This window comes from Anabrus simplex, chromosome 11 (assembly GCF_040414725.1).
Source record: "Anabrus simplex isolate iqAnaSimp1 chromosome 11, ASM4041472v1, whole genome shotgun sequence".
NCBI lineage: Eukaryota > Metazoa > Arthropoda > Insecta > Orthoptera > Tettigoniidae > Anabrus > Anabrus simplex.
Window position 1 is genome coordinate 111,196,255 of NC_090275.1, and position 26,919 is coordinate 111,223,173.

General features: G+C 41.4%; 1 protein-coding gene across 1 annotated transcript in view; it reads right to left on the minus strand.

Annotated features, from left to right (window-relative positions):
* Positions 1–15,010: 15,010 nt before the first annotated feature.
* Positions 15,011–26,919, minus strand: part of LOC136883167 (zinc finger protein 43) — a 135,750-nt gene continuing 123,841 nt past the window's right edge. Inside the window, exon 6 of the mRNA XM_067155346.2 lies at positions 15,011–15,785. Within this exon, the coding sequence (XP_067011447.2) occupies positions 15,011–15,785 (775 nt within the window). The remainder of the gene's footprint in view (positions 15,786–26,919) is intronic.

A 26,919-nucleotide genomic window follows, 5' to 3' on the forward strand; every position in this document is an offset into this window, starting at 1 on the left:
CCTTCTGAAGTGTGGCCCACTCCTGATTTGTGGTATCACTGCTGACTGGATGACTAACCAGTTTGTTTGAGATTGCATTTCCGTAATCTGTAGCAGTGGATTCAATTTGAAGTTTAGGAGTATTGAATTTCTTTCTGGGCAGGATCTTTTTGGTTTGCGACAGATTGAGATTCTCAGCCAGCAAAAAAGGAGCTTATGATCTGTCCAGCAGTCATCGACATTTCGTGTGGTCCTTGTAACAAGGACATCTTTTTTATCACATTACCTGGTGATGATATAGTCAAGGATGTGCCAGTGCTTTGAGCGAGGACGCATCCAGGTGGTCTTGTAGCAATTAGGCAGGCGAAACTGTGAATTAGTAATAAAGAGTTCATGTTCAGCACATAAACCAAGGAGCAGTAGACCATTGGCATTACAATTGCCAAGTCCATGTTTTCCCATCACATTGCCAACCAACTCTGGCACCGAAATCACCAAGTACTAAGAGCTTGTCTCTTGGTGGTACTTTGGTGATGGTAGTGTTCAGCAGGTTGTAGAATTGGTCTTAAGCTTCTACATCAGCATCCAAGATGGGAGCATATGCAGAGATGAGTGTCATATGTCCCAGAGAGTGGGATTCAGAGAGTCATAATTCTTTTACTGACAGCAGTTGGTATTAGCCGATAATCATTCACCAATGTTGTCTTCACAGTGAATCCAACGGCTTGAATGCAGTGTTCTCCCTCATCTTTTACTTTATAGAAGATTGTGTAACCTGAGCTGAACTCTGTAAGTTAACCTTCACTGGACAGTCTGGTTTCACTTAAGGCAGCAATATCAATGTTCATTCATCCAAGCTCATGAGTGACAAGTGCTGTCCTTCCCTCAGGTCTGTTATTGTCTTTCAAATCAAGTACGGTACGAACATTCCAGGTTTCTATAATCAAAGTTTTGGTAACCTTCGTTTTTCGACAGCATCAAGGGTGACCCGCTGGGTGCAGCCTCCCAGCCAGCTGAGAGTGTGACTACTGATGTTTAGCCCACATTTTCTAGGGCCTTCCCCATTCAAGGTGGGCAGCAGTCATCCCAAATTGGTCTGCCCAAATACAGATGCAGGGCCGAATTCCTGAGTAGTCACGGGTTCTCAGAAAGATGACCATCACACACCTGCTGCCAGCGTGCAGGTCCGAACTAGAGGCTTCCAGTATCACCCAAAGACCTGCCTCCACCGTCCTTATCCCATTGCCATTGGACTTGAGTTGAAGGGCATGACAGCAGGAAAGAGTGTCACAAACAGGATTTTATTTAAGGTGTATCACAGCTTGCAAGGAAGTGACCAACATGCTATGATCTCTGAACTATACCCTGCGGCATAAATGAAATGTGACGTGCAGGTTCTAGTACCACGACTACAAAGGACTGACGCAGACTCAAAATACCATTGAGTTGTGCCTTCACAGTATGGCATGATCTCATCCGCCTCCATGACCAATGAGAACCACAAATAGGAGGTTCCTCCATTTTTTCCCGTTGGGCCAAAAGCACAGATGATGGGTTCCAGTGTCATTTTCTATACTGCAGGGACCATCACCCCACCCAAAGGGGTTCTTCCGGCCGAAGTCGTTGGCCCTATGGGGGGTCAAGTTATTTGCTGCTGCTCGACACTCGGCGTTAGCAGTTTTTACAGCTTGTTGCCACATCAGCTAACCTGCTTGGGACCAGACAATAAACCATAGGAAAACCAAGCAAACCCGAGTCAAGCCAAAATCTGCAGAGAAGCCTTCACTCAACAGAGACAACATTGAGGTGGTGGACTTTATCCACTTCCTTGGTACCGGAAGTTTTATCACACAAGACCTTCAGTACCACATCAATGAGGGAGACCTGTCTGGAGATCTAGATAACTTTGCCATAACACCAAGCTCCAAATATATAACTGCAGGGTTAATTCATTACTCCTATATGGGTGTGAATTATGGAAAGCAAACAAAGAAGTAAACAACAAACTCCAGACTTTGTTTGAACTGCTGTTTAACACGTTGACTACCAGAACACATAGCAAGAAATGTCCCGGTGGCCAAAGCATTTTTTCTTCTAGGCATGTAGTAAATAAGCAGTAAAGCAAAATTCGAAGTGATATTTCACGTAAGTGTTCAATGTACGTACGAAATACAACAAAAACTCCCAGCACCCCGAGGTACCGCCGTGGCCCTACAGAAAAGTTCACTTCATGGTTTTGCCTAGACGGCCAGAGAGGTACATTCTAGCAGTACTAGAAGCTTGCATTGTTTGATAGTACGCGTTGTAGATAACTGAGCGTGCCACGATTTGTTTACTAGCTCTTAGGACTACAATTGCAAGGCACTCATTGTTTTACGGTAGAGTGTGTGTGAAAAACTTGTAAGATATTTGTAAGTTATTTTACCAGTGAACGGAGAAGTCAGTTATAAAAATGAAACCGCTTTCTTCTCGAACTCGGAAGATAATGACGCTAGCCCTTCAGCATGATAATTCTGGTAAGTAGTGTCCATGTCAAACTGATCTCTTACGTTTTGCAACACCAAAAAAACTCTTCACCAAATTAAATTTGAAATATATTTATTTCCTATTTACTCCTTGCCAAATGCTCAATGGTAATGTAAAATGTTGCTATGTCGTCAATGAATTTTGTCAATTTAGAAAATGCAAATACGCTCATGTTTACGCTATATTTATTGCGATATGTGTAGAAATCAGCTCACGTATGGGTGCAACAACTTGGAAGGAATCAGTGTGGCCTATTGAATAGGTAAGCAGAAGCTTGGGGTGAAAATGGGAAATTACAGAAAACCATAACCAGGTTTCCCAGAAGTAGGATTCGAACCCACAATCTCCAAAATCTTGAACTTGCGAGTTAGCAAACCCGGCACACCTAAGTGCATGGCTAAACTGATTGGGCAAATACTCACATATTGCTAAGAAAAGGAGGCTGGATTAATAAAAAATACAGACTATATTTTGGAAACCAAGCACGCCAGGATTTGCTCCGAGACCATAGCGGTACGCTATCACAGCGTTTTCAACAGCTCAGCGGTCCACCGGCCCGGCAGGGAAAGTCATATAGCAATATCTGTCAGCGGTACTTTGTACCGCCGTAGCCTCATGAGACACTCACTGGGTGGTACAATGTACCGCTCTGGCAGCCAACGTGTTAAGGAACACACAAGAAATATGGCAGCTTACACATCATGTCCAATGCTAAAATTTGGAAGGTAATTAATCAGACCATTGGCAGAGCAGTTCAATAAGAGAAAGTGGAAATGGACTGGGTGTATTGTACTGGTTACCTGACCCCTTAAATGCTCCAGATAAGTTCAGGGTCACACTCGGTTTCTTAATTAAACAGTGGTATTCAAAACTTACAGACGTAGGGGCAGGACAAGGGGCAGCTAACCTGCTACGAATGAGAAATCACATTTATATACAGTGGTCAAAATAAATATTGCATATTGCCGGCACATTAATAATGAACGTTGTGATTCATAAATACGTTATGATATCAATACGTTGGTTTGTTTGTAATGTAATTCTAGTGGAAACAGTCCATGTTTCTGCCTGAGAGGGCAGTATGTGCAGTCTTTGGCAACCGTGTCACCTGCAAACATTGCCGTACTTGTACTGTGTCATTTCGAGAGTTGTGGTACTTCAGGATGGTTTGGACAACAATAACATATGATCAGAGGCTCCGTATAGTAGTGCTGGGCAACGCTCTCGCGCGAGACTCTCGAGACTGACGTCGCAGATAGCGAGAATCTCGAGACCGATCCTCCTGTGGTGCAAGGTGTGCGACGCACAGTTATTGCGTGAAATAACGTTCTCATATGAAAATGTGTGAGCCAATACATTTTGTCAAAAGCCAGGAAAAGTACTGCATATTCAACTATGAACCCCTTAATACCATTAACGAAAGTTAAAACAGAATGTCAGTATCTTAAACTGTTCACGACTTATTTGGGGTGGATATCTTAGCTGAATAATTGTAGATAGGATGTACACCTACTTGGATACTATAAGGAGTGCATTATTCGAACCTGAGACGGGGAAGATGTGGAACGTGTAATCTAAAATGCCCGCCTTCGCTCTAATTTTATTCTTTCAGCAGGGGTGATGGGAACGCGCTCGAGACCGATTCTCGTGTGCTGCGAGCTGTGTGACGTCCCAGTAACTGCGAGTGTAAACTTGAAAGTTATCATCAGCAGTTCTCATATGGAAACGTGTGTGACGATATATTTTGTCAATAGCCTAGGAAAGCACTGCATGTTGAACTATGAGCTCCTTAATACCATTAACAAAAGTGAATACAGAATGCCAGTATCTTAAACTGTTCACGAGTTATGTCAGGTGGACTTCTTAGCTGAATAACCTGTATAATTTTTTGATTGTTATTAGGATGTAAACCTACCTGTATGCCTTACAATCGTTGTCGCCAGGGTAGCTTATTGTGATTCAGATCGGGCCGGAGGTGTTCTGTGACGATTCCTCTTCATTGATATGCGTTTGTAAGTGACGGATCATCCCCGAAATATTTCCGCCGATGTAATTTACTTCTTTTGAATAAGCAACACAGTGGGCTGTGCTATGTGACATCTCTTTAAAGTAACCGACATCCACGACTTACATTGCGTTTCGAACATATACTTCAAGTTGTCGCGTACAACTATAGACAATTTCACATGGCACCGTCATATATCGAAGTACCTAATTATGACGCGAATACTCTATAACATTGTAAGGAATTATTTCCTTCGTCACCAAAATATCGGTAAACACAAGCAGTGGTCATATGTTACTGAATGCGGGGTCTGATAACGATGTACACCTGCCTGTTGGAAGAATTGGAGCAAACTGAAGCAATTTAGATTGCACATTCCACTCATGCGTAATGGTGGTTGCATATGCAGCAAGGTGCTTCTTGCCTCGTCTCGAGTTCGAATAATGCACGCCTCTAGTATCCAGGTACGTGTACCTACAGTAGCCGTCAGGTTTTGTACTTAAACCACTCATTCGTGTACCTGACAGTGCATACAATGCCCGAATGCGTATCCTTTATAATTATGTTATACTTTGTCAAAATAGACCTCGGTATAAATGAACGCCCTAGTCGCTTGTTGACACGTATTTACGAAGTTGAGAAGGCACGTGGTTGGCTATTCACATACTCGGCAGAAACAACATTCAGCTCCGACTACCTGTAGGCCTACGACACGCTGCTCGCCGCACAGTGCGGTGACAACGCTCTCGAGATCTCTCGAAATTTCTCGCGAGAAATAGTGTCTGCGCTAGTCTCGAGAAGTCTCGAGAAATCTCGAGATCTTGTCTCAGACTGCCCATCACTACCGTATAGTCCGACTCGTTGGCTGAATGGTCAGCATACTGGCCTTCGGTTCAGAGGGTCCCGGGTTAGATTCCCGGCCGGGTCGGGGATTTTAACCTTCATTGGTTAATTCCATTGGCCCGGGGGCTGGGTGTTTGTGCTGTCCCCAACATCCCTGCAACTCACACACCACACCACAATAACACGCAGTTACCTACACATGGCAGATGCCGCCCACCCTCATCGGAGGGTCTGCCTTACAAGGGCTGCACTCGGCTAGTAATAGCCACACGAAATTATTATTACTACCATATAGTCACTAGTGGAGCAGAGAATGAGACAGGTGGATGTAGCAGCGAATTTTGCAGAGTCAAAAGTGATGTCTCTAGAATCTGGAACAAGTTTCTAGCGGCAGGTTCAGGTGAGGGTCATCCCAGCAGTGGCTCTGAAAGAAAACCAACAGGTGTGCAGGACCAATAACTGCGTATAATAGCAAGCAGAAACCCTGAACACATTGCTACACGTATACACCGGCAGTTCCAAATAGCCACATGAGTCAGGTGTCAACACAAACAATACGAAGTAGGCTCCATCAGCAGCGATTATTTGCCAGATGACCTCTCAAGCTTCCTGATTTAAATCGGGTTCAGAGATGGGCTCGCAATGCATGGGCATGAAATCACTGTTTGCGGACTAGGCAGCAGTGGAATGCAACGCTCTTTTCTGATGAGACCCGTATCAGTCTCTACCCAGAAAATATTGATATTAGTGTGTGGAGGCAACGAGGACAACGCTTACACCCTAACTGTATTATAGACCGCCACCCTTATAAAGGCGGTTCAGTCATGTTTTGGGGTGGAGTCATGCATGGTTGCAGGGCACCCTTTATGCCAATATATGGGAGGCTGACTGGTGTGAAGTATCGGGATGACATCCTTGCATGCACTGCGACTCCATTTGGGGAACATTTTGGAGCAGTATTCATGCTGATGGATGACAATACACGCCTCCATCATCACAATCGTAGTGTAGCATGAAATCATTTGCATGGAATGGTCTCCATATTCTCCAGATCTCAACTGCATTGCTAAAACGAGTGGTTTACAATTGTCCTGTTCCACCAGAGACTTTACAGGGCATCACTGAGGTCGCTGTAGAGGAATGGGACAATATCCCACAGGCGTATCTGGACAACTTTGTTAAGGAGTATGCCTAATCGCATTCAGAGGTGTCTCCAATTATAAGGGGGGCCAATTGGTTCATAAAGATTGTGTTATACAAGATGACAGTGAGAAGAAACTGTGATGTTTGCAGTGGAATCTTTCGTAAAGTTTTGTTTGTGTTTATCAAGTGGAAATGTGTTTGTCTTCTTTATTTTCAGTTTTTTATGACTGTACATGACAGAACAAAGTTGATTTTGTTTCCTGTTATGTCCATTATTGACAATAAAACAATATGCAACATTTATTTTTGACCACTGGATGTATAATAATAGTTTTGTCTGTACATTGCTCAGAATTTAAAATAAATTGTATTTCTATATTGGTCCTGTCCACAGTAAGAAGGAAATGCAATTTTTAATTTTCCGTCATCTATGTGTGTATGTTCAAGCAAGAAAACGGAAGAACACAATTGAATGAAAATTAGTATGTAAATTAGAGGAATACGCACTATACTTTAGGCTATAAATATTTTATTCATGTGTATTGAAATTGTAGTTCACGTGAAGGTCTAATATTTAATTCTTACCGGGCTGAGTGGCTCAGACGGTTGAGACACTGGCCTTCTGACCCCAACTTGGCAGGTTTGATCCTGTCTCAGTCCGGTGGTATTTGAAGGGGCTCAAATACGTCAGCCTCATGTCGGTAGATTTGCTGGCATGTTAAAGAACTCCTGCGGGGTTAAATTCTGGCACATCGGCGTCTCCGAAAAACCCTAAAAGTAGTTAGTGGGACGTAAAGCAAATAACATTGAATATTTAATTCTCAATGGTGAGTCTAATGATTTGCACACCTCTGTAGACATACCTTCTCATTGGAATGCATGTGCATCCGTGCCACACGCACACAGCTCAAGATTACATGCCTAACTACTGACTTCATCTTCGGCATTCATCTCCGCCATAGCAATATGTATATCAATGAACTATCATCACAATTAAAATCACTATCACTTGAGCCGCAATAATTGTTGTTCACAAGCAAAGAAATTCTCTGATTAAAGAACTATACTTTATGGCTTCCTGCTATGATCACTTGTCTCAGCACTGAAATTGATGATATTCAACTTGCTCAAAGGAAACAAAAAGGGTAATACATGTCAATTTACACACTGCAGAATAGAGGAAACAATACACTATTCCTATGTAAGAGAAAGTTTGACTTGGCTCACACTTTCTATGGTGTAATGCAAGGCTGGACATTGCATAAGGATGGCACTCTACATCTGCCAAAGTTTTGTGCATGCTGTACCTGGCACAGTTCTCCATTTTGCCATGTTAAGAGTAAAAACATGGAACACACAGTGACAACTCTGTTAGGAGGTGATTTAGTCTTCCGTTCACAGCAAATAGCAAGCAGGAAGAAAGGGGTAAGAATTCTGATTTACAGCAGTCCTCTCATAGGGCCAGGTAATGGAATTGGTCATTTTGTATGAGTCTGATCCTTCAATTTATGCTAGTTGGGAAAGATCTGCACCCTCTTGCACATAATTTATTGAATTTAGCATTTATAGTGCAACTTAATGGCTACCAAAAGAAAATCATGAGCCAAAGTGTCAGTGTTTATTAGAAGTCCCAGAATAAATAGTAGAATTTAATATTTGTTTCCTGTGCTTTAGTTATGGAAGTCAAATTGTGAGGTTTGTAAATAAAGTAGTGAACTGCATTACCTTCCTTCAGCATAGTCACCCGCATCCATTGGCAAGGCGTTCCTTGTTGACGACAGTGATGGAGCATCCTACTGCGTGAAGTACAGATGCCACGTCAGGAAATTGGCGACCTCGGAGGTGTTTCCTCAACTTCAGAAACAGGTCGTAGTCGCTCATGTCTGACGAGTACGGAGGACGTTCCAAGACCTCCCAATGCCACCACTGCAATAAGAACTTGATATTGTTTGGGACATGACAATGCGCATTGTCTTGCAGCGGATGGCGACGATCGTCTCACAATAAACCTGGACGTTTGTGCCGCATAGCCCGACGCAGATGTCGCTCCAGAAATCGGCAGTAGTAGTCACTGTTGACGGTTTGTCCCTCAAGCACAGCATGCCTAAGAATAAGACGCTCGTAGTCGTATGACACAAACAGCATAAGTTTCACCCGACTGTGTTCCTGTCGAAATTTCTGTGGACGTGGCGAACCTGGGTGATGCCATTCATTTGACTGATGCTTTAGTTCAAGCTCATAGACTCATGCCCATATCTTATTGATGGTGACAATACATTGCAGAAATGTATCTCTTTCGTTGCGGGACTATCCAGGTAGATGCCAGCCAGTGCATACTGGTGCCATTTCTGTATGTCATCGAGTCAATGTGGAACCCAATAGGATGCAATTTTCCTCATGTTAAGACATTTCGTCAGTATATGACACACTGTCAAGGGTTATGAATTTCATGTTGTTGGTCCGTATTGAACTGAGAATAACATATGAATAAGTAACACAGTAAAGGTTTCCACCTATTTAATACTAATATGTAATTTATAATATTGTAAATACATATTAGTATTGAATAGGTGGATACCTTTACTGGGTTGTAAATACATATTAGTATTGAATAGGTGGAAACCTTTACTGTGTTACTTATTCATATATGACACACTGTTCGATGACCGACGGGTAATTCTCTGACAGTCCGTTGATGGTGTACAGAAATGAGACCATTTACGATGTCAATCTAATCTTGAGGAATGTACGGCCGACCTGTGCGGTGCAAATCCGCTGTCTGATTCTGAACCACACGAAATGCCTTGACCCATCATACAACCGTCCTATACGGTAATGCATTCTCAGCACAGGCTTCACATGATTCTCAATGAAATTATCATGCATTTTTACCAACCTCAGTTTTAAAACACATTTTTAAGAACATGTTTTAGAGTTGTGAAATCAACATTCTTCACTCCAATGCCACATAGGAACAACACTGCCAACTAGTTGCCTGTTAAATGCACACTACACATCGACAACAGCACCACCTGACCGCTCCCATGCCCGATCTTCTGCGACTGTCTGGACTACGTTGCCACTTCTTTATTTACACCCCTCATACATCATGCACAGTTCACCATTTGAAGAGTCATGAGATGTTTCATGACAGTCAGGCTGAAATTAAGCTCTGTTTCTCATCATCCCCTTCTTAATGTATATGCAGTTACAATTTTGTAGCTGAATATACAGTTTTAATTAAAAATAGCAAACATGTCATCAAAACAATCTTTTATCACTTTTCCATGCTGAAAGACACAGTAGATAATCGAGAATCATGTTTTGAAGGGGCTACAATTGTATGGCTTATAAATCCATAAAGAGACTGAGTATGGCGGGTGTCGTAATATTATCAGGAGACTTCTTTTAGCTGGCTGGGGAAGGTTGTTTACACGGTGATAATTTTTACAGTCATGCAACAAACGAATGCAAAAATCTTAGCACCAGAGAACACGGTTGGTCAGCATGACCGCCACAAGGGTGTAAAGAGGTGCTGGTGCAAACCCAGGCTCAGTTAAAAAATTTGGGTGAAAGTAGGAAAAACTGCAAGAAAATACACTGTGTAATATAACATTTAATTCATTAAACAGAACATAAATTCAATACATAAATTTATTAATAATTTATTTACAAGACTCTCCCAGGTACTGAGGCTGTCTTGATGGACAGAGCATACTAAATATCACCGGTACATAAAGTAAAATACAGTTTTAAAATTAATTAAACCTACAGCCCTATTATAACAAATCACCCTTTTTAAGATATATATCGAAATGGTTATATGATAGCTGGTCTGTCTGTCGAGTCATATGCCATTTTGAAGTCCACAAAAGTAATCACCATTTGCCTACTTTTATGAATTTGTAGGATGGTCTTAAGGTTAAGAATCTGTTCAGCGCACGACCTGCCTGATATTCTCCAATGAAATGATCTGTTTGCATTTCAAGTCTCTTGAGCAAGAGTTTTGAAAGAATTTTGTAGGTGAATGCTAGTAGGGAAATACCTCGATAGTTATTTATGTAAGTTTTATTCTCTTTCTTACATAATGGGTGAATTATTGCAGTAATTTATTATAATCTCGATGACTACTTCAAAACACGGCGCTTACAACCCAACCCTCAGAAAAGCGAAGTAACTGCTTTTCACTTTGCAAACTACTTCACCAGAGTCATTTTTAGAGATAAGGCATTGTACAGTACATTGCAACCCACCCCCTGTGGGTGGGGGACGCAGACGAAGAATACACCCATGGTATCCCCCACCTGTCATATTGTATTAGAACCATAAAACTACATGTGATTAGTACCACCATGCGGGGAACACCATGGGTCACTTTTACTTGCGTGTAGTACCACTATGTTAGGTACAAAATTGGTTTGTGATTAGTAGCAACAGAGTGCGTTGCCAGCTTTTACAGTTCCTGTGATTAGTACCACTTTAGGAATGACACCATAGTTCTGGCTTGCCTACGATTAGTACCCACTATATGAGGAACACCATGAGATAGTACGAGTCCCTGTGGTTAGTCCACATATGTGATGAACACCGTAAGTTTGAGCTTGCCTGTAAATGGCACCGCAATGTGCGAAACACCATAGGTCTGTATCACATGTGCGAATTTCATTACCTGTGAGTAGTACCATAATGTATGGAATACCACGAGTCTACACTACTTTTAATTAGTACCGCAACATGACAAATACTATGGTTGTACTTTCCTAGCGATATGTACCATTATGACGGGCTGATGACTTGTATTTTAGACTTCTTTAGACTTCAAGCATCATCGATTCAGTATTATGCTATAGAAGCAGTCCCTTGGTCAGTGATACTATTGTTTTACATCAGTTTCTGTGAATGTGAGGCATTGCGGGTTGGATCCACTGATTGTTTTAAATTCAGTCCAGTCCTATGGACTTCAAGCAAGACAGATACCCTCTGCGCCAATGTTCAACTTTCAGTTCTCCACTTGAAGATACACTCGGAATTTTAGAACTCAATAGAAGCATCTGGACTTTGCAATCAACCGGCATATTACGTTTTTAAAGTGCATTTTTTGAGTATTCACTAACGAGGGCATATTTTAATCATTATTGTATTAATTGTATGATAACTATTCTTATAGTCTAATTGTAATTGACGTAAATCCCAAAAATTTTAATTGTCACTGAGAACTACAATATTATTTTATCTATAGCAGTTCATCAATCCACCATTTTATATGTACATTATCGCATTGCATACACAGTTCATTCTTTTAAATCTTATTTCTACAATGTAATTCTGTCTTAGGACTTCGGCAAATCCATAAGTGTATCTTAGTTAGGCTGATGATGACCCATATAGGGTCGAAACTAGTACCTTGATAATACACTGTAATGTATTCATAAACATTGCAATTATTGTACAGAATTGAGTAGGTGGAATAATGTATATTATATGTAATCTTCATTCAATATGGAACCAATAATGAAGTTTATAGCCTTGAACCTAACAGAATACCTATAACTTTGAAATCACCACACACTTGCCACTTGTGTTCCTGGTACTTCAGTTTACACAACAGCATTTCAAGATTTCCATATGTTTCTCGCATAATAACTGACTGAGCAACAGAAATGGGTGCAAGTTTGTTTTCATTGTGAAGAAGAACGCAATCCAAACTATGCCTGGAGGTGTTGATGAAAAGTCTCCAGTCAATAGGGTCATACTGTGGGTGCTCCTAGTTTTAAGATAACCTCCGGAATGTTGTTGCAGTAAACCAAGGCTCTCTCTTCAGAAAAGAAGGGTGTAAACTCTTGTTCGCGATGTCTGTACCAATAGTACATCGTCCCCTGGTGCCAACATGTTCCTTTCATAAAGTCTAGACCCAAGTAACTCAGCAGATTGCTTTGTAAGGCCAAGATCTTGAACAAAGTCATTTAATGCACTTTGCTCGAACAGTCTCGGTTCTTTTTCAACACATTCAGGGGAGAATTCACAGTCAGAGTTAGTACCCGCCATTTCTGGGTCAGATTCAGAAGAGAGACAATCCTGTAAATGTTCTGGACGCTGTGGTACTGGTGTATCAGGGCCATGAGGAACGGGTGAAATTGCTGATTGAATATTGATTGGATACACGATGTTACCTTTGTTGATGCTCTTAAATACCTTCACATTCATAGAACAGAAGTAGCAGTGAGTACTGTAGTCTGGGGGTTCTCGCCACACCATTGGAATACCGAATGGCAATGCAGTTCGCTTATTGTTCACCCATTATTGTAATTGCTCTATACAGGTTCTATAAGCCTTATGTGGTGCCCACGGCTTGTCTTGGTCTCCAAGTTTCAAGCCAAAGTAGGCACAGTAGGCCTTTCTCACGAACTCTGTTATATTGCGCCGTTGTCTCATCGGCATGAAACTTCCACCTACTTAGCAGAATGTATCTGGATTGTTCTTGCAGCCATGTCATGGCATGTTGATAGATGTAAGTTCAATAAATATATTAACACAGTACGTAGCTCACATATAGAACGCTTATGAAGACAAAAATATATTTTCACTAGGAAGCGAAACACAATTCAGACTGTCGCAGACAAAGCACAACGAGAGAATGACGCCACTCAGCCAAAACTGTGCGTTGCCGACTATGTTGTACATAGTTGCCGGCTCTACACTCTGAGCGTGATAATACAGAACTACGAGATGGCTGGAGGACGTCGAATGAATAATATAATAAAATAAATTAATAAAAGAATATGAAAATTTAAATTAAAGCAACACACTACCTTACAATGTAAGAAGTGCATGTGATGAAATGAATGTAATACAGGATTTTCGAGAAAATGTGATGTGATGGGGAAAAATTAACATTGGATCCTGATTCAGGATGCAGAAGTCATCCTAAAAAGCAACACAGGATGGCGGCAATGAAACTATTGCAGGACAGCGTTATCATGTGTTCGGTAAGCTGAAAAAGGATCTCGGTGGACGACGATTCCGAAACGATGAGGAGGTGATAGCAGCTGTCTCCAGGTGGTTACATAGCACTGGAGGTGATTTCTATGCATCCAGAATAGAAAAGTGGGCTGACTGTTCTGAGACATGTTTACAGTGTTTTGGGGGACTATGTGACCTTATATTGTATGTTATCACAGCCGTGTTGTGTCATAAATGGCCATAACTTGGAAGTGTAACTTAGTTTTTGATTTACCCTCACGGTTTTGTTTGACAGGGTACTCGTTCTTACCGCCAAAGAGGGTGTTTAGCAATATTGACCAGAAAATAAGAAAAATTGGAATATCCTCAACCCAGACTAATACAGGATCGTCCATACAAACATGGAACAATCATACAATTGGGAAAAGACTGGGATATAACAGACTTTACACTTACTGCTGCAGAGCTCCTGGCACTTCAAAGGTACTGAGTGCAAGCAATTTTTCTTAAAGACAAGTAGTAGGCCTTAAAAGAATATTATTCTAGTTAGAACAGTACCTGATTGTGAACACAACTTACACTCTTGCAAATTACTAACAAAATAATGAAAAAACAGATATTTAGAGGCACACTACCTTACAATCACCACACAAGAACAGAGTTAAAAGATAAAATCATGGATGCGCAAAATTTGATGAAAAACATTTTGACTAAGCGGGTAGTATGTAATAAGAAATAATGTAGTTAGCAATACCGAAGATCTTACTGGAGCATCAGATTTGTGTGAACTATTCACTGACACAGCATAATTTAGTGTATAGGCATGCAATAGTACACTAGTGTGAGATACTAGCAATGTGGGTTACTCTGGAAGAGGCATAATAACAAAACAAGAAATATGGTAACTGTTGTGTTTTTAAGTAACAAAGCTGATCTTGCCAAATCTTTTGCTGAGGAAGATATATTATTCTTGACTATATAAAATGATTAAATACTTCGGATTTACAAGATCTTATCCAACATCTGAGTGATGTAAAAACTACCAAGCAACTGGATATTGGCTATCATCCAGCCCCTACACCTGAAGAGAGACAAGTCAGACCTTATAATTACAAAGGGATCTTCCTCCTATCAGTGACCTGCAACCTCTCCAAGCCACTACTCTCGGGAATAGAGGCTCATTTGGATGACTCTTTTCAGGACAGTAACAAGCTGTGTTCAGAAAATCAAGGTCATGCAGAGAACAGATCCTGAACCCTACGAAACAACCTACGTCAACTTTCATGAGGCTTACATTTCAGTAAATAGGCACTCTCTCCTTCAGACACTAACTGAACTGGAACTAGACAACAAGATCTTGAACCTTGCAAAAGTGACTGTGACCAATAACACATCTAAAGTTAAATTCACGGTGGAGCTATCAAAGACCTTCGAGATCAGAACAGGTATTAGGCGAGGGGATGCTTATCCCCAATCCTCTTCAACTGCCTACTGGACAAAGTTATTCGGTATTTTGACTTTTTCTCAGAAATTACTCAAATGGAGATTGCTGACTCAGGTGTGACGCCCATGAAATGTTTGTTTACAACACTTGCAAGTGTACGGCTTCTTGTTTTTCTTCTCCTTTACATGAGTCCGCAGATGTTCTTGCAGTTCTGATTGCCATTCAAAAACCTTACTACACTCAAAACACCGATATTCACCTTTGAGTTCCTGCACACGCTTTAACGCCTTGTGCCTGGATCTATGCTTGAACATATCTCCAATGCGGGAGAAACCTCTGAGACAAATGTCACAGGAATACTTCTTTACATCGGTATGACTCACAAGATGTTCATTGAGTTTGGAGGGAAACCAGTATGTTCTGTCACAATGTGGACATGGATATACACCTTTGATCCTCTTAAGGGGGGCAACTTTTTCTTTGTGTACATTAAAAATGTGTTCCTTAAGTTCCTCTTCTCCAGTTAAGACCTCGTCACAATGTCGACAGAAGCACCTGCCTTCATACCCGATATAAGAAACAAGTGGATAATCAACTGGCGCTTTTTGAGTCTTCGCAGGATCTCCGCTCTTTTTCGAGGCAGATGTTGAAATAAGTTCGCTGAAATGACCTGGCACTGCTTGAGTCTCCACAGGATCTCCTGTCTTGTTCGAGGTTGATGCTGAAATAGGTTCACTGAAATGACCTGGCACTGCTTGAGTCTCCACAGGATCCCCCATCTTATTCGAGGTAGATGTTGAAATAGGTTCACTGAAATGACCTGGCACTCCTTGAGTCTCCACAGGATCTCCCGTCTCGTTCGAGGTAGATGTTGAAATAGGTTTACTGAAATGACAACAATCAGATATCCCATCAGCACACCACAGCACCTCCCTTGCAGAGATACCAGAGAAATAAATTTAAAAAGAAAATGTTAATGTTACTTAACCATCCTCTAATCACTAGATATGAGAAAATCTCCCAAGTAGATAAATCAAATACCTAGGTAAAATTATACAACCAAATGGGATAAATCAGCAAGCAAACAAAGAAAGAATTACAAAATTACAAAAAGCATACAAAATTGTCTGGAGCAGATACAACAAAAAATCTATATCCCAAAACACAAAATTACAACACTACAACACAGTTGTCAAACCAGAAGCCCTTTATGCATCAGAAACTCTGATAATTGGTGGCAGTTCACAAATAAAAAACATCGAAAAACAAGAGAGGAAAATTCTCAGGAAAATTCTAGGACCTAAATGCAAAAATGACATTTGGATGAAAAGAAAATCACAGGAAATCTATCAAGTAACAGAAAAAATCGCAGACACCATTAATAAAAGAAGATTTTAAAATTCTATGGTCACCTGATGAGGATGGATAAAAATAGGCTAACAAGAAAATACTAAATCTCGCAGTATCTCTAAAAAATAGCAACAACTGGCTTACAGAAATAAACAAAGATCTTCAGGAAATTGGTATAAATGAAGAAATCATGCAAGACAGAAAAAAAATTCAGAAATCTCATAAACATAAACGAACTCAAATTTGCTGATCAACCAAAAAGACAAGCCAAAGGATGGACGGAAGAACAAAAAAAGAAGCACAGCGAAAGGATAAAGAGATTCAGGAAGACAAGAAGAAACATTGTGCTAAATAAGTTCACACACGCTCCTTAGTTGGGCATAACGAATTAAAAAATGTTATTGTTTTTATGTCCCACTAACTAGTTTTTGGTTTTCAGAGACAAAAAAACCAGTAATTTGTGTTATCTGAAGCCATCTTTTTCAGTTTCTACTCAGGTTCTTCAGTCTGCTGAAACTAACTTTAAAATGGACCTATTACTTTTTTCTGATTAGGGTAACAGAGTATGGTTGGTAAGTTGTACTTACCACCACCACAACCAGTATTGCTTGAATGACTAAAAACTACAGTGTGAATCACTATGGAAAGGAAATTATTACTTCTGCTTGAAGTATTATATTATTTCCCTATCAGCACAATGACCCTGTTAGCACATACGAAATTGGTTGATTTGCTTGCAGTTAATAACGGCAGAATGAAAATGTTCAGTCCGGGTCTCATGTGAGGATTTAAGTTTTATCAATAACCAGTTTAATCAACTATTGTACTATCTCAACTGTGTAAGGAACAGATCACTCCCTACATAAATCAACAAAAAAATTCATATAAATATAATAAATAATAATGTAATAAAAATATAATAAAATATAAATATATAAAAAGAATGGGAAAGGAATGGGTAGCAAGAAGGGAATTGGAAAGAGAGGTTAAGAGAAAGAGACCAGTTGGAAGACCGAGAAGAGGGTGGATGGATCAGATTTAGAAGGACATTAGAGAAGCTGGATTGGATGTGGCGGAAGTAATGGAGCAGGAAAAGTGGAAGGACAGAAAGGAGTGGAGGAGGCTTGTTAACCACACCTGGGTGACTGGAGTGGGATATTGATGATGATGATGATGATGATGAGTGATATAATATTATTTATATATTTATTTTAACTTTGAGCAACAATGTTTATGAACATGATAAATGCCAGGCATTTCAAAAACAATTCTATAATGTACTGGGTGTAGTAAATATTACAAGAAGCAAGATATATCAGCCAGTTTTACAGTAAACACTCACATGAAGAGAATGAAGTTGTGTCTAGCTTTGTCTTGTCTCTTCTCCAACTTCATTCATGATCTCTTCTAGTATATGCACAAGTTCACAAAAACTATTGTTGAAGTACTTATTGAAATTCCAACACCCTGTGTGTGGGAGACGCAGATGAAGAATACACCCACAGTATCCCCTGCCTGGACTTTAAATTTATTTACTCAAAGTTAGTTTTGGCAGACAGATAATCCTAACAGTTCTTACAATAAAACATGTCCTCCTGTTCAGTTCATTATTTCATCTCTTAAGACGAAGTGAGGTATGAGCGATGCTAGCAATACCATTGCTTATGCAGCCAGTCCCCGTCATGAATGGTGTGAAAATATCGCTCACAGGGTCGGCTGGTGCATGCATTTCAGTGGGCTTGGCAGACTGATATGTAATAGCAACGGCTGGCTCGGTGAGGAAAGCAACGGGAAACTACCTCACTCCTCATTTCCCTAGTACGCCTCTTCAGTGATGCCTAGGCTATTTATGACAGGTGTTGGCAGAGCTGTAGAGGATCAAACCAGCCTTCGGGCTGAATACCCAACATACAAGATGAAGTATAAAGTTTATTCCGACATGTTTAGACTACTCATGAGTCATCTTCAATGAGCTATATTAAATAAAACTTGATTGTAAATATTCCAAGTGATAACAGACAAAATGTTATGTATTATTATTATTTACTGGACTGCAAATATCCCAAACAATAAGGACTCTGCAGTGTATTCATACACACACTACCTGACAGAAATGTTAAGCACCCAGAAGGAATGGTTGAAAGTGAATGAAACTACATATGCTGAAAGATCATGCGACTTTATTGAACTGATTTCAATATGGGATGAAAGAGACAACGCCGTTGGCAGTTACAGGTGGAATTTTGGCGCCAGTTCAGTAGGGTGTCGCTCCCCCCCGCCCGCTTGCATGCCCTTATGTGGTTCAGAATTGTGTCAAACAGCCTTTGGATCCTCTCCTAAATCAAGTTTGTCCATAGATGTTACAGCTGCCCCTCTAGATCCCACAGGTTGGTACCGGGACGGAGTCCTCTTCCAATGTCATTCCACACGTGTTCAATAATGGGGAGGTCCGGAGATCTTGCTGGCCACACGCTCTAGACAGTCCACAGACACACGTGCATTATCTTGTTGGAACACTGTTCCAGGGTGCTGTGCCATAAGGGATAGGACGTGCGGACACAGAACATCTGTGATATATCGATGTGCCGTCAAAGTCTGACCTGAATGCATATCCGATCGCTCTCCACACCATGATTCCAGGGATTATGCCAGTGTGTCTTTCCACAATATGGGCAGGATCTGCTCTCAGCCCTCGACACTACCAAACCTGCACGTGATGGTCATCGGAGGTTATGGAGAAGCGGCACTTATCACTGAACATGATGTGACGCCAGTAATCCTCTGTCCATGCCTCCTGGCAAGGTACCACTCCAGACACAGGCATTGGTGTTCTGGTGTCAATGGCAACCATCGCATGGGGCGGTAGGTCCCCAATCTGGCAGATGCGAGTCGTCGAGACATTGTACGGAAACTCATGGGATGTTGTAGAGTCAGCGGGTGCCGAAGTTATGGGATCCCGTAATGCTTCGAACACTATACAACGGTCTTCCCTTGGGTTGGTGTTTCTTGGTTGACCTGAACCTGCACGACGTGATTGGGTGCCGTCATGTACCCATTCAGTCCAACATTGGGCCTTTGTGGCATCTGAATGGCCCACATACCTGGCAATTGCATAATACGACAAATCAGCCTTATGCAGTCTTAAAATGCGGCCTCTGACAAATGCTGTCAGTTGGTGGATAGGCTGTCCAACGCGTCTGGGAGGCATCGCGGGTGCTTCGTACTGTACACAGTCCTCTCTGCACATCCTGCTTAACTATCTGACTCATAACAGTTGACTGGTAACAGCTTATCAACAACAGAATGGTGCAATCATGAATGCACTCTGGTGGGCATTCTATACATTACATATCCTTCTAAATCTAATAATTTACTCACACATCAATGGTATGTATACTGAAATGGGATAATATTGGCCCACTCCTTCTGGGTGCTTAATTTTTTTTTGTCAGTCAGTGTATATATCTTTTAATGTTTCAATTAATATAGGTCAGTGAAGACGACTCATAAGTAACCAAAACATGTCTGAATAAACTTAAGAGAGGAAATAATGTATTGAACAGGAGGATCAATAAATACATGTCTTATTGCAAGAGTTGAACCTTCAATATGGAAAATGAAATTTATAGTCTGTAATGATCCCAACTGTTATAAATGTATTTTAAAAACATTATGCCGAATTAATAAGACAGAATTTTGGGAAGTACAATGGCGAGTGATAAAATATTTAGGCTCAATTGTACACTTGTGAACTGGACGCCTGTGCTGGATACAACCAGTTCTAGTAACCTCTCTCCATTAATTTGCTACAAGCCTTGGACTTAATTTTGGCTGCCTAGAAGCAGGTGTCATCCTCCACAATCACCAACTGTTTCCATAAAGCTGGTGTCTTACTAGAAGAGGCTGCCTCTAATGATGGTTATGGGGACGAAATTTTGTCTGGCAATGAGCAAACACTACCGGAGGGAGTAGAATTCGATACTTTTATGCATTTTGATAATAATCTGTCTGTATGTGGAGAACTACCAGATGAAGAGATTATTGCTGATATATGTCAACAACGCGGTGGTGATGGACCAGCTACTAGCCATAGTGACAGTGATGGAGATGGAGATAACTTGAATCTTGAAACACCTGAACTGAGTGAAGTGTTAAGTGCAACCGATGTGTGTAGGCGTTAAAGTTGTTGTGAAAATGCTTTGAATTCATCATTAAGTTTGCAAAAGGAGGTTTATACTCTTAATGCAAGAAAAGTGAAACAAGGCAACCTATCTGATTTCTTTAAGGCTGGACCAAGTTCAAAAGTAATATTTTCTGTCTTAATGTATTTATTATTTGCAAGGATTTACACATGTAGGTCTATTCCATTGGGGTTTCAGTAAATATGTGATGTATTGAGTAAGTCTGATTTTTGAGTAATTCTGAGTTACAAGTAGCTTTTTTCTATTCCCCTCGAAATACGTGTAAGTCAGGTTCAACTGTATTTTAACTTCGAGCAACAATGTTAATGAACATGATAAATACCAGGCATTTCAAAAATAATTCTATAATGTACTGGGTGTATATATCGGTCAGTTTTACAGTAAACATTCCCATGAAGAGAATGAAGTTGTGTACAGCTTTGTCTCATCCCTTCCCCAACTTCATTCACAATCTCTTCTAGTTTATGCACAAGTTCATAAAAACTGTTGTTGAGTACTTATTGAAGGGGACGCAGGTGAAGAATACACCCACGGTATACCCTGCATGTTGTAAAAGGTGACAAAAAGGGGTCCCAGGAGCTCTCAACCTGGGAGCGTAGATTGGCGACCACAGGGCTCTTAGTTGAGTCCTGGCATTGCTTCCACTTATTTGTGCCGGGCTCCTCAATTTCAGCTATCATGTGTTGACCTCCCTTGGTCAAATATTGTTCTTTTCCAACCTCGATAGTATTAGAACATAATACCAATGTAGTTGGTCCGTTATTGGACATTATAAATTTTCTTTCATTTTCATGCCCTTCTCGACTTACTTTGTCCGGTACACTTCATTTTCGAAGTGTTGAATCCCTTCCTTTTTTTTCTCTCTGTGACCCCCTGTGAGTGAGGAGCGCAGATGAAAAATATGCCCACGGTATGCCCTGTCTATCTTAAGAGGTGACTAAACGGGACAACCATGGGATGATAGAATTAGAAGCATGAGACTAATTGTGATTAGTATCATCATGCGAGGACACCACAGATCTGGACATTGCCTAATGATAAGTACCACTATATGAGCGACACTGTGAGCCTGCATTGCCTGTGATTAATACCCACTATGTGAGGAACTCTACGGGATAGTATGGGTCTTTGTGATTAGTACCACTATGTGAGGAACACCATGGGTTTGTGTTGTCTATGAATGGCACCATTATCTGAGAAACACCATAGGTGTTACCTGTGAGTAGTAAGCTACCACAATTGTGAAACACCATGAGTATGTTGCTTGTGATTAGTACCGCTACATGCGAAATACCATGGTTCTACTTTACTAGTGATAAGTACAATTATAAGTGACCTTTGACCTGTAATTTGGACCCCCTTTAGACAACAAACATCATCTGGAATCAGCCCCTTGGTCAGTACATACCATTGTTTTAAGTTCATAACGATTGTTTACCATGCTGTGCTCAATGAACAAGGTTTTTATACACAAGGATACACAGATGATCTAGTGATTGTGGTACGAGGTAAGGTGATGAATGTTATCCAGGACCTCATGTAAAGTTCACTTAACCTTGTGGAGAACTGGTGACGGGAAGAATAACTAACAGTCAACCCAAACAACGTAACTCCTGTCCCTTTTACAAGGAGGAGGAAATTAGAGGGAAAGAGATTACTGAAATTCTTTGGGCAAGATACATATATGGAAGAACAGGCACTGCCCCTAGGTGTAGTATTAAATAAAATCTAACCTGGAATCCACATACAGAAAGGAACATAACCCAGGCCAAGAACTTGCTGTATGCATGTAAATGAGCCGGTTGGGAAGACATCGGGCCTAAGACCATCAATGATAATGTGGATATATACAATGATCATTAGACCATTGATGGCCTATGCTGCAATGATCTGGTGGCAGAAAGTAAGCCAAGGAAAAGTCAGTAGTAGATTGGATAGCCTACAGAGAATGGCATGCATAGCCATACCTGGGGCTATGAGAACTACACTGTCAGAAGCCTTAAATACTTTACTAGACCTCCCATCACTATGCAATTTCATGAAAGGACAGGCTGGAATGAGTTCATATAGATTGGCACAATCAGAGTGCTGGAATGCACAAAGACCTCATCTAGGACACAGTGAAATTAAGAGAGTAATAATAGAGGAAGTTCTACACATGCCTTCTGATCATATGATACCAATGTACAACTTAGAAAAACCATTTGAAACCTAGATAATAAAAAAAGAAGACTGGGATATCAACAAATGGAATACTGAAAAAGAAGATATACTGTGGTGGACTGATGGCTCAAAGACTGGGGATGGCACAGGAGGAGGGATCAACGGGTGAAGACCTGAGAGATCAATCCAGATGAGCCTGGGCAAACACACTACAGTCTTTCAAGCTGAAGTGATAGCTATCCCAACATGTCTTGAAGAAAATCTGAAAATGAACTCTAGGAATAAGAACATTTTCATTTTTATGGACAGCCAAGTGGCCAGAATTGTCTGGTATTGCCATTCACTTCTCCTGAAGCTCTCAAAGTACAAAATGGTCAAAATAATATGGGTACCAGGGCATGCAGGTATAGAAGGAAATGAAAAGGCAGATAAACTGGCCACGAAAGGGGCAGAAACACATTTTGTAGGCCCAGAACCTGTATGCGGGAAAATGGCTAAAAAAGAAACAAATAGTCCAGGATGCAGGCTTGCAAAGAACTGATAAAAGGACCAAACAAGAAGCATACTAAAGAACTGTTGAAACTCGGCAGAGAAAATATAAGATGGGTTGTAGGACTGTTGACAGGGCACTGCCATCTGAAAAAACACCTACATAGAACTGGAGTAATAAGAGACAACATATGTAGGAAATACAATGAAGCAGAGGAATCAGCTGAACAGATACTTTTCAAATGTGAGGCGTGGGTAGAATCAGACTCTCTACTCTAGGACTACCAGGTGAAGAGAGAGAAAAAATCCAAGACGACCCAATAAGAACAACCTGCAGCTTTGTGAAGGGAACAGTTATATCTAGATGGGAATAAAGGAAAAACATGGTAGCAAAAGATCTTAAAGGTTGACGCTAATTATGAACTAATATTTAGAGGCCCCATGAAGAAAAGAAGAAGATTGTTTATGATCATCTTTTTGAATTCTAGTCACTGGACTGATTTTTGGAATTATTTTCAACTTTCAATATTGGATCTGCTGATTATTTTAAATTCATATTCATCTATGCATTCTTCATCATCAAATTTTGAATTCTGATCAGTGGATGAATTTTGGAATTTTAAAATATCATTACATTTCGTACCATTAGTGGCTGATGACCTAGATGTTGGACCCCTTTAAACAACAAGCATCATCATGTTATTGAAACAATATATGAGAGAGTATTATCTTCATTTTTCCTATTCTACTTTTCTCCTTATTTTGCTTTTTTAAATTACAATTTGCTTCATGGTGCACCGACACAGATAGGTCTTATGGCGACGATGGGATAGGAGGGGCTAGGAGTGGGAAGGAAATGGCCGTGGCCTTAATCAAGGTGCAGCTCCAGCATTTGCCTGTCATGAAAATGAGAAACCACGGAAAACCATCTTCAGGGCTGCCTACACTGGGGTTCGAACTCACCATCTTCCGAATGTAAACTCAAAGCTGCGAGATCCTAACTACATGGCCAACTCACTCGGTGAATATTTTACTTCTATCCTTCTTCCTTTCCATTGGCCACTCCTCATATGGAGTTTGTGACGTGTTTGTGAAAAGACTTCCTCTCTTGCAAACTGACTCCAGCCTTCGTCCCGACAGTACCAGTCCTTCCATTCATGCACACCATTAATGAAATGTTTGAAGTATCCAATTTCAAACTGTTACATAGAATATCTCCAGTGGAATACTCCGTATCATGAAAAATGTCTTCTCAGATTTGTACTACAAATACTAATCAACTGAATATTGGCTGATGATGGCAGAATTTGATATTTCTCATCTTAATAATATGCCCTCTTCCATAAAGTAAATCTACACTACACGGTTTCCAAGGCTTGCCAAATGGCTACAGATTATGCCAGTGGACTTTAATCATACACTGACTGACAGAGCAAATGCAACACCAAGAAGGAGTGGTCAGAACTTTATGCCAATTGCAGGGTAGACTGACGTCACTGAGGTATGCTCATGATGTGAAATGCACCGCTGTGCTGCGCACGTAGCGAACGATAAATGGGACACGGCGTTGGCGAATGGCCCACTTCGTACCGTGATTTCTCAGCCGACAGTCATTGTAGAACGTGTTGTCGTGTGCCACAGGACACGTGTATAGCTAAGAATGCCAGGCCGCCGTCAACGGAGGCATTTCCAGCAGACAGACGACTTTACGAGGGGTATGGTGATCGGGCTGAGAAGGGCAGGTTGGTCGCTTCGTCAAATCGCAGCCGATACCCATAGGGATGTGTCCACGGTGCAGCGCCTGTGGCGAAGATGGTTGGCGCAGGGACATGTGGCACGTGCGAGGGGTCCAGGCGCAGCCCGAGTGACGTCAGCACGCGAGGATCGGCGCATCCGCTGCCAAGCGGTGGCAGCCCTGCACGCCACGTCAACCGCCATTCTTCAGCATGTGCAAGACACCCTGGCTGTTCCAATATCGACCAGAACAATTTCCCGTCGATTGGTTGAAGGAGGCCTGCACTCCCGGCGTCCGCTCAGAAGACTACCATTGACTCCACAGTGTAGACGTACACGCCTGGCATGGTGCCGGGCTAGAGCGACTTGGATGAGGGAATGGCGGAACGTCGTGTTCTCCGATGAGTCACGCTTCTGTTCTGTCAGTGATAGTCACCGCAGACGAGTGTGGCGTCGGCGTGGAGAAAGGTCAAATCCGGCAGTAACTGTGGAGCGCCCTACCGCTAGACAACGCGGCATCATGGTTTGGGGCGCTATTACGTATGATTCCACGTCACCTCTAGTGCGTATTCAAGGCACGTTAAATGCCCACCGCTACGTGCAGCATGTGCTGCGGCCGGTGGCACTCCCGTACCTTCAGGGGCTGCCCAATGCTCTGTTTCAGCAGGATAATGCCTGCCCACACACTGCTCGCATCTCCCAACAGGCTCTACGAGGTGTACAGATGCTTCCGTGGCCAGCGTACTCTCCGGATCTCTCACCAATCGAACACGTGTGGGATCTCATTGGACGCCGTTTGCAAACTCTGCCCCAGCCTCGTACGGACGACCAACTGTGGCAAATGGTTGACAGAGAATGGAGAACCATCCTTCAGGACACCATCCGCACTCTTATTGACTCTGTACCTCGACGTGTTTCTGCGTGCATCGCCGCTCGCGGTGGTCCTACATCCTACTTGAGTCGATGCCGTGCGCATTGTGTAACCTGCATATCGGTTTGAAATAAACATCAATTATTCGTCCGTGCCGTCTCTGTTTTTTCCCCAACTTTCATCCCTTTCGAACCACTCCTTCTTGGTGTTGCATTTGCTCTGTCAGTCAGTGTAATTTGAATGACAGACTTCAGTACAAAGTCCCTTGTTGTCATACATCTCCTAATAATCATTGACGTTTTGCTTTAACTGATGTGTCATTGGAAGCAAGTATCAAATTATAGCTCAGTTTGATGACGTTTTAGAGTACTCATGACAACAGAAACTTTGGCACATTAAAAAAAAAATTTCCAGTACAAAATAAAAGCTTTCCAAAGTCTCTGAACACATCTGGTCATCCTGTATTATACAGAAGTACAACTTGATAACCATCCTCGTTTAGTCTTCTTCTTTTTTAGCATCTGTGCTTTCTGCTTAGTCTCTCCCACAGGTCTCTGCTGTTGATGCATTTGGGTTGAGATCCACATCGTGCAGGTGATGCATCCACCTTGTTACGTGCCAATGTGTCAGCCAGGTTGCTCCTGGAAGCTATTCAGAAATCAAACCATGGACCTCCCAGCTGACCCGAGGGCACGTGTTGGCCTCTCCTTTCATCTAGTGACTGTATAGACTTTCTGAAAGGTAAAACTCGAACGTTCTCATCCCAGCCGCTGAACGAATGTACCAAAACTTCATCAGCAAGTATAAAAAAGAGGGTTTGTCATGAACATGAGTGTGTTAGTGTTAGGAGTTGCTGGAGTGTGTTGAGAGAATGTTGTGATGGTACGTATATTGGAATACTACCTTGGAGAGTAAAGCTGAAGTGGTGCCGCTGCTGTTAGTGTGGGACTGCGCTAGTTGAGTGATAAGTGTTCTACCTAGGACCTTTTTGATGGGCCTGCCATTTTTACAGACCGCCTGGCTAACATAAACTAGACATATGCTACTTACATAATATTAATACATATTTGAGTCGTTGGGTGTTACAAATTAAAATGTAAACAATGTAAAACTGTTTATTTAATAATCTTCATTATTGTCAGCAAAACTGAATCAATTATATAGGAGTTTAAATGTTTAGCTTGACTATCGCGTAGTGTCATGCATGAGC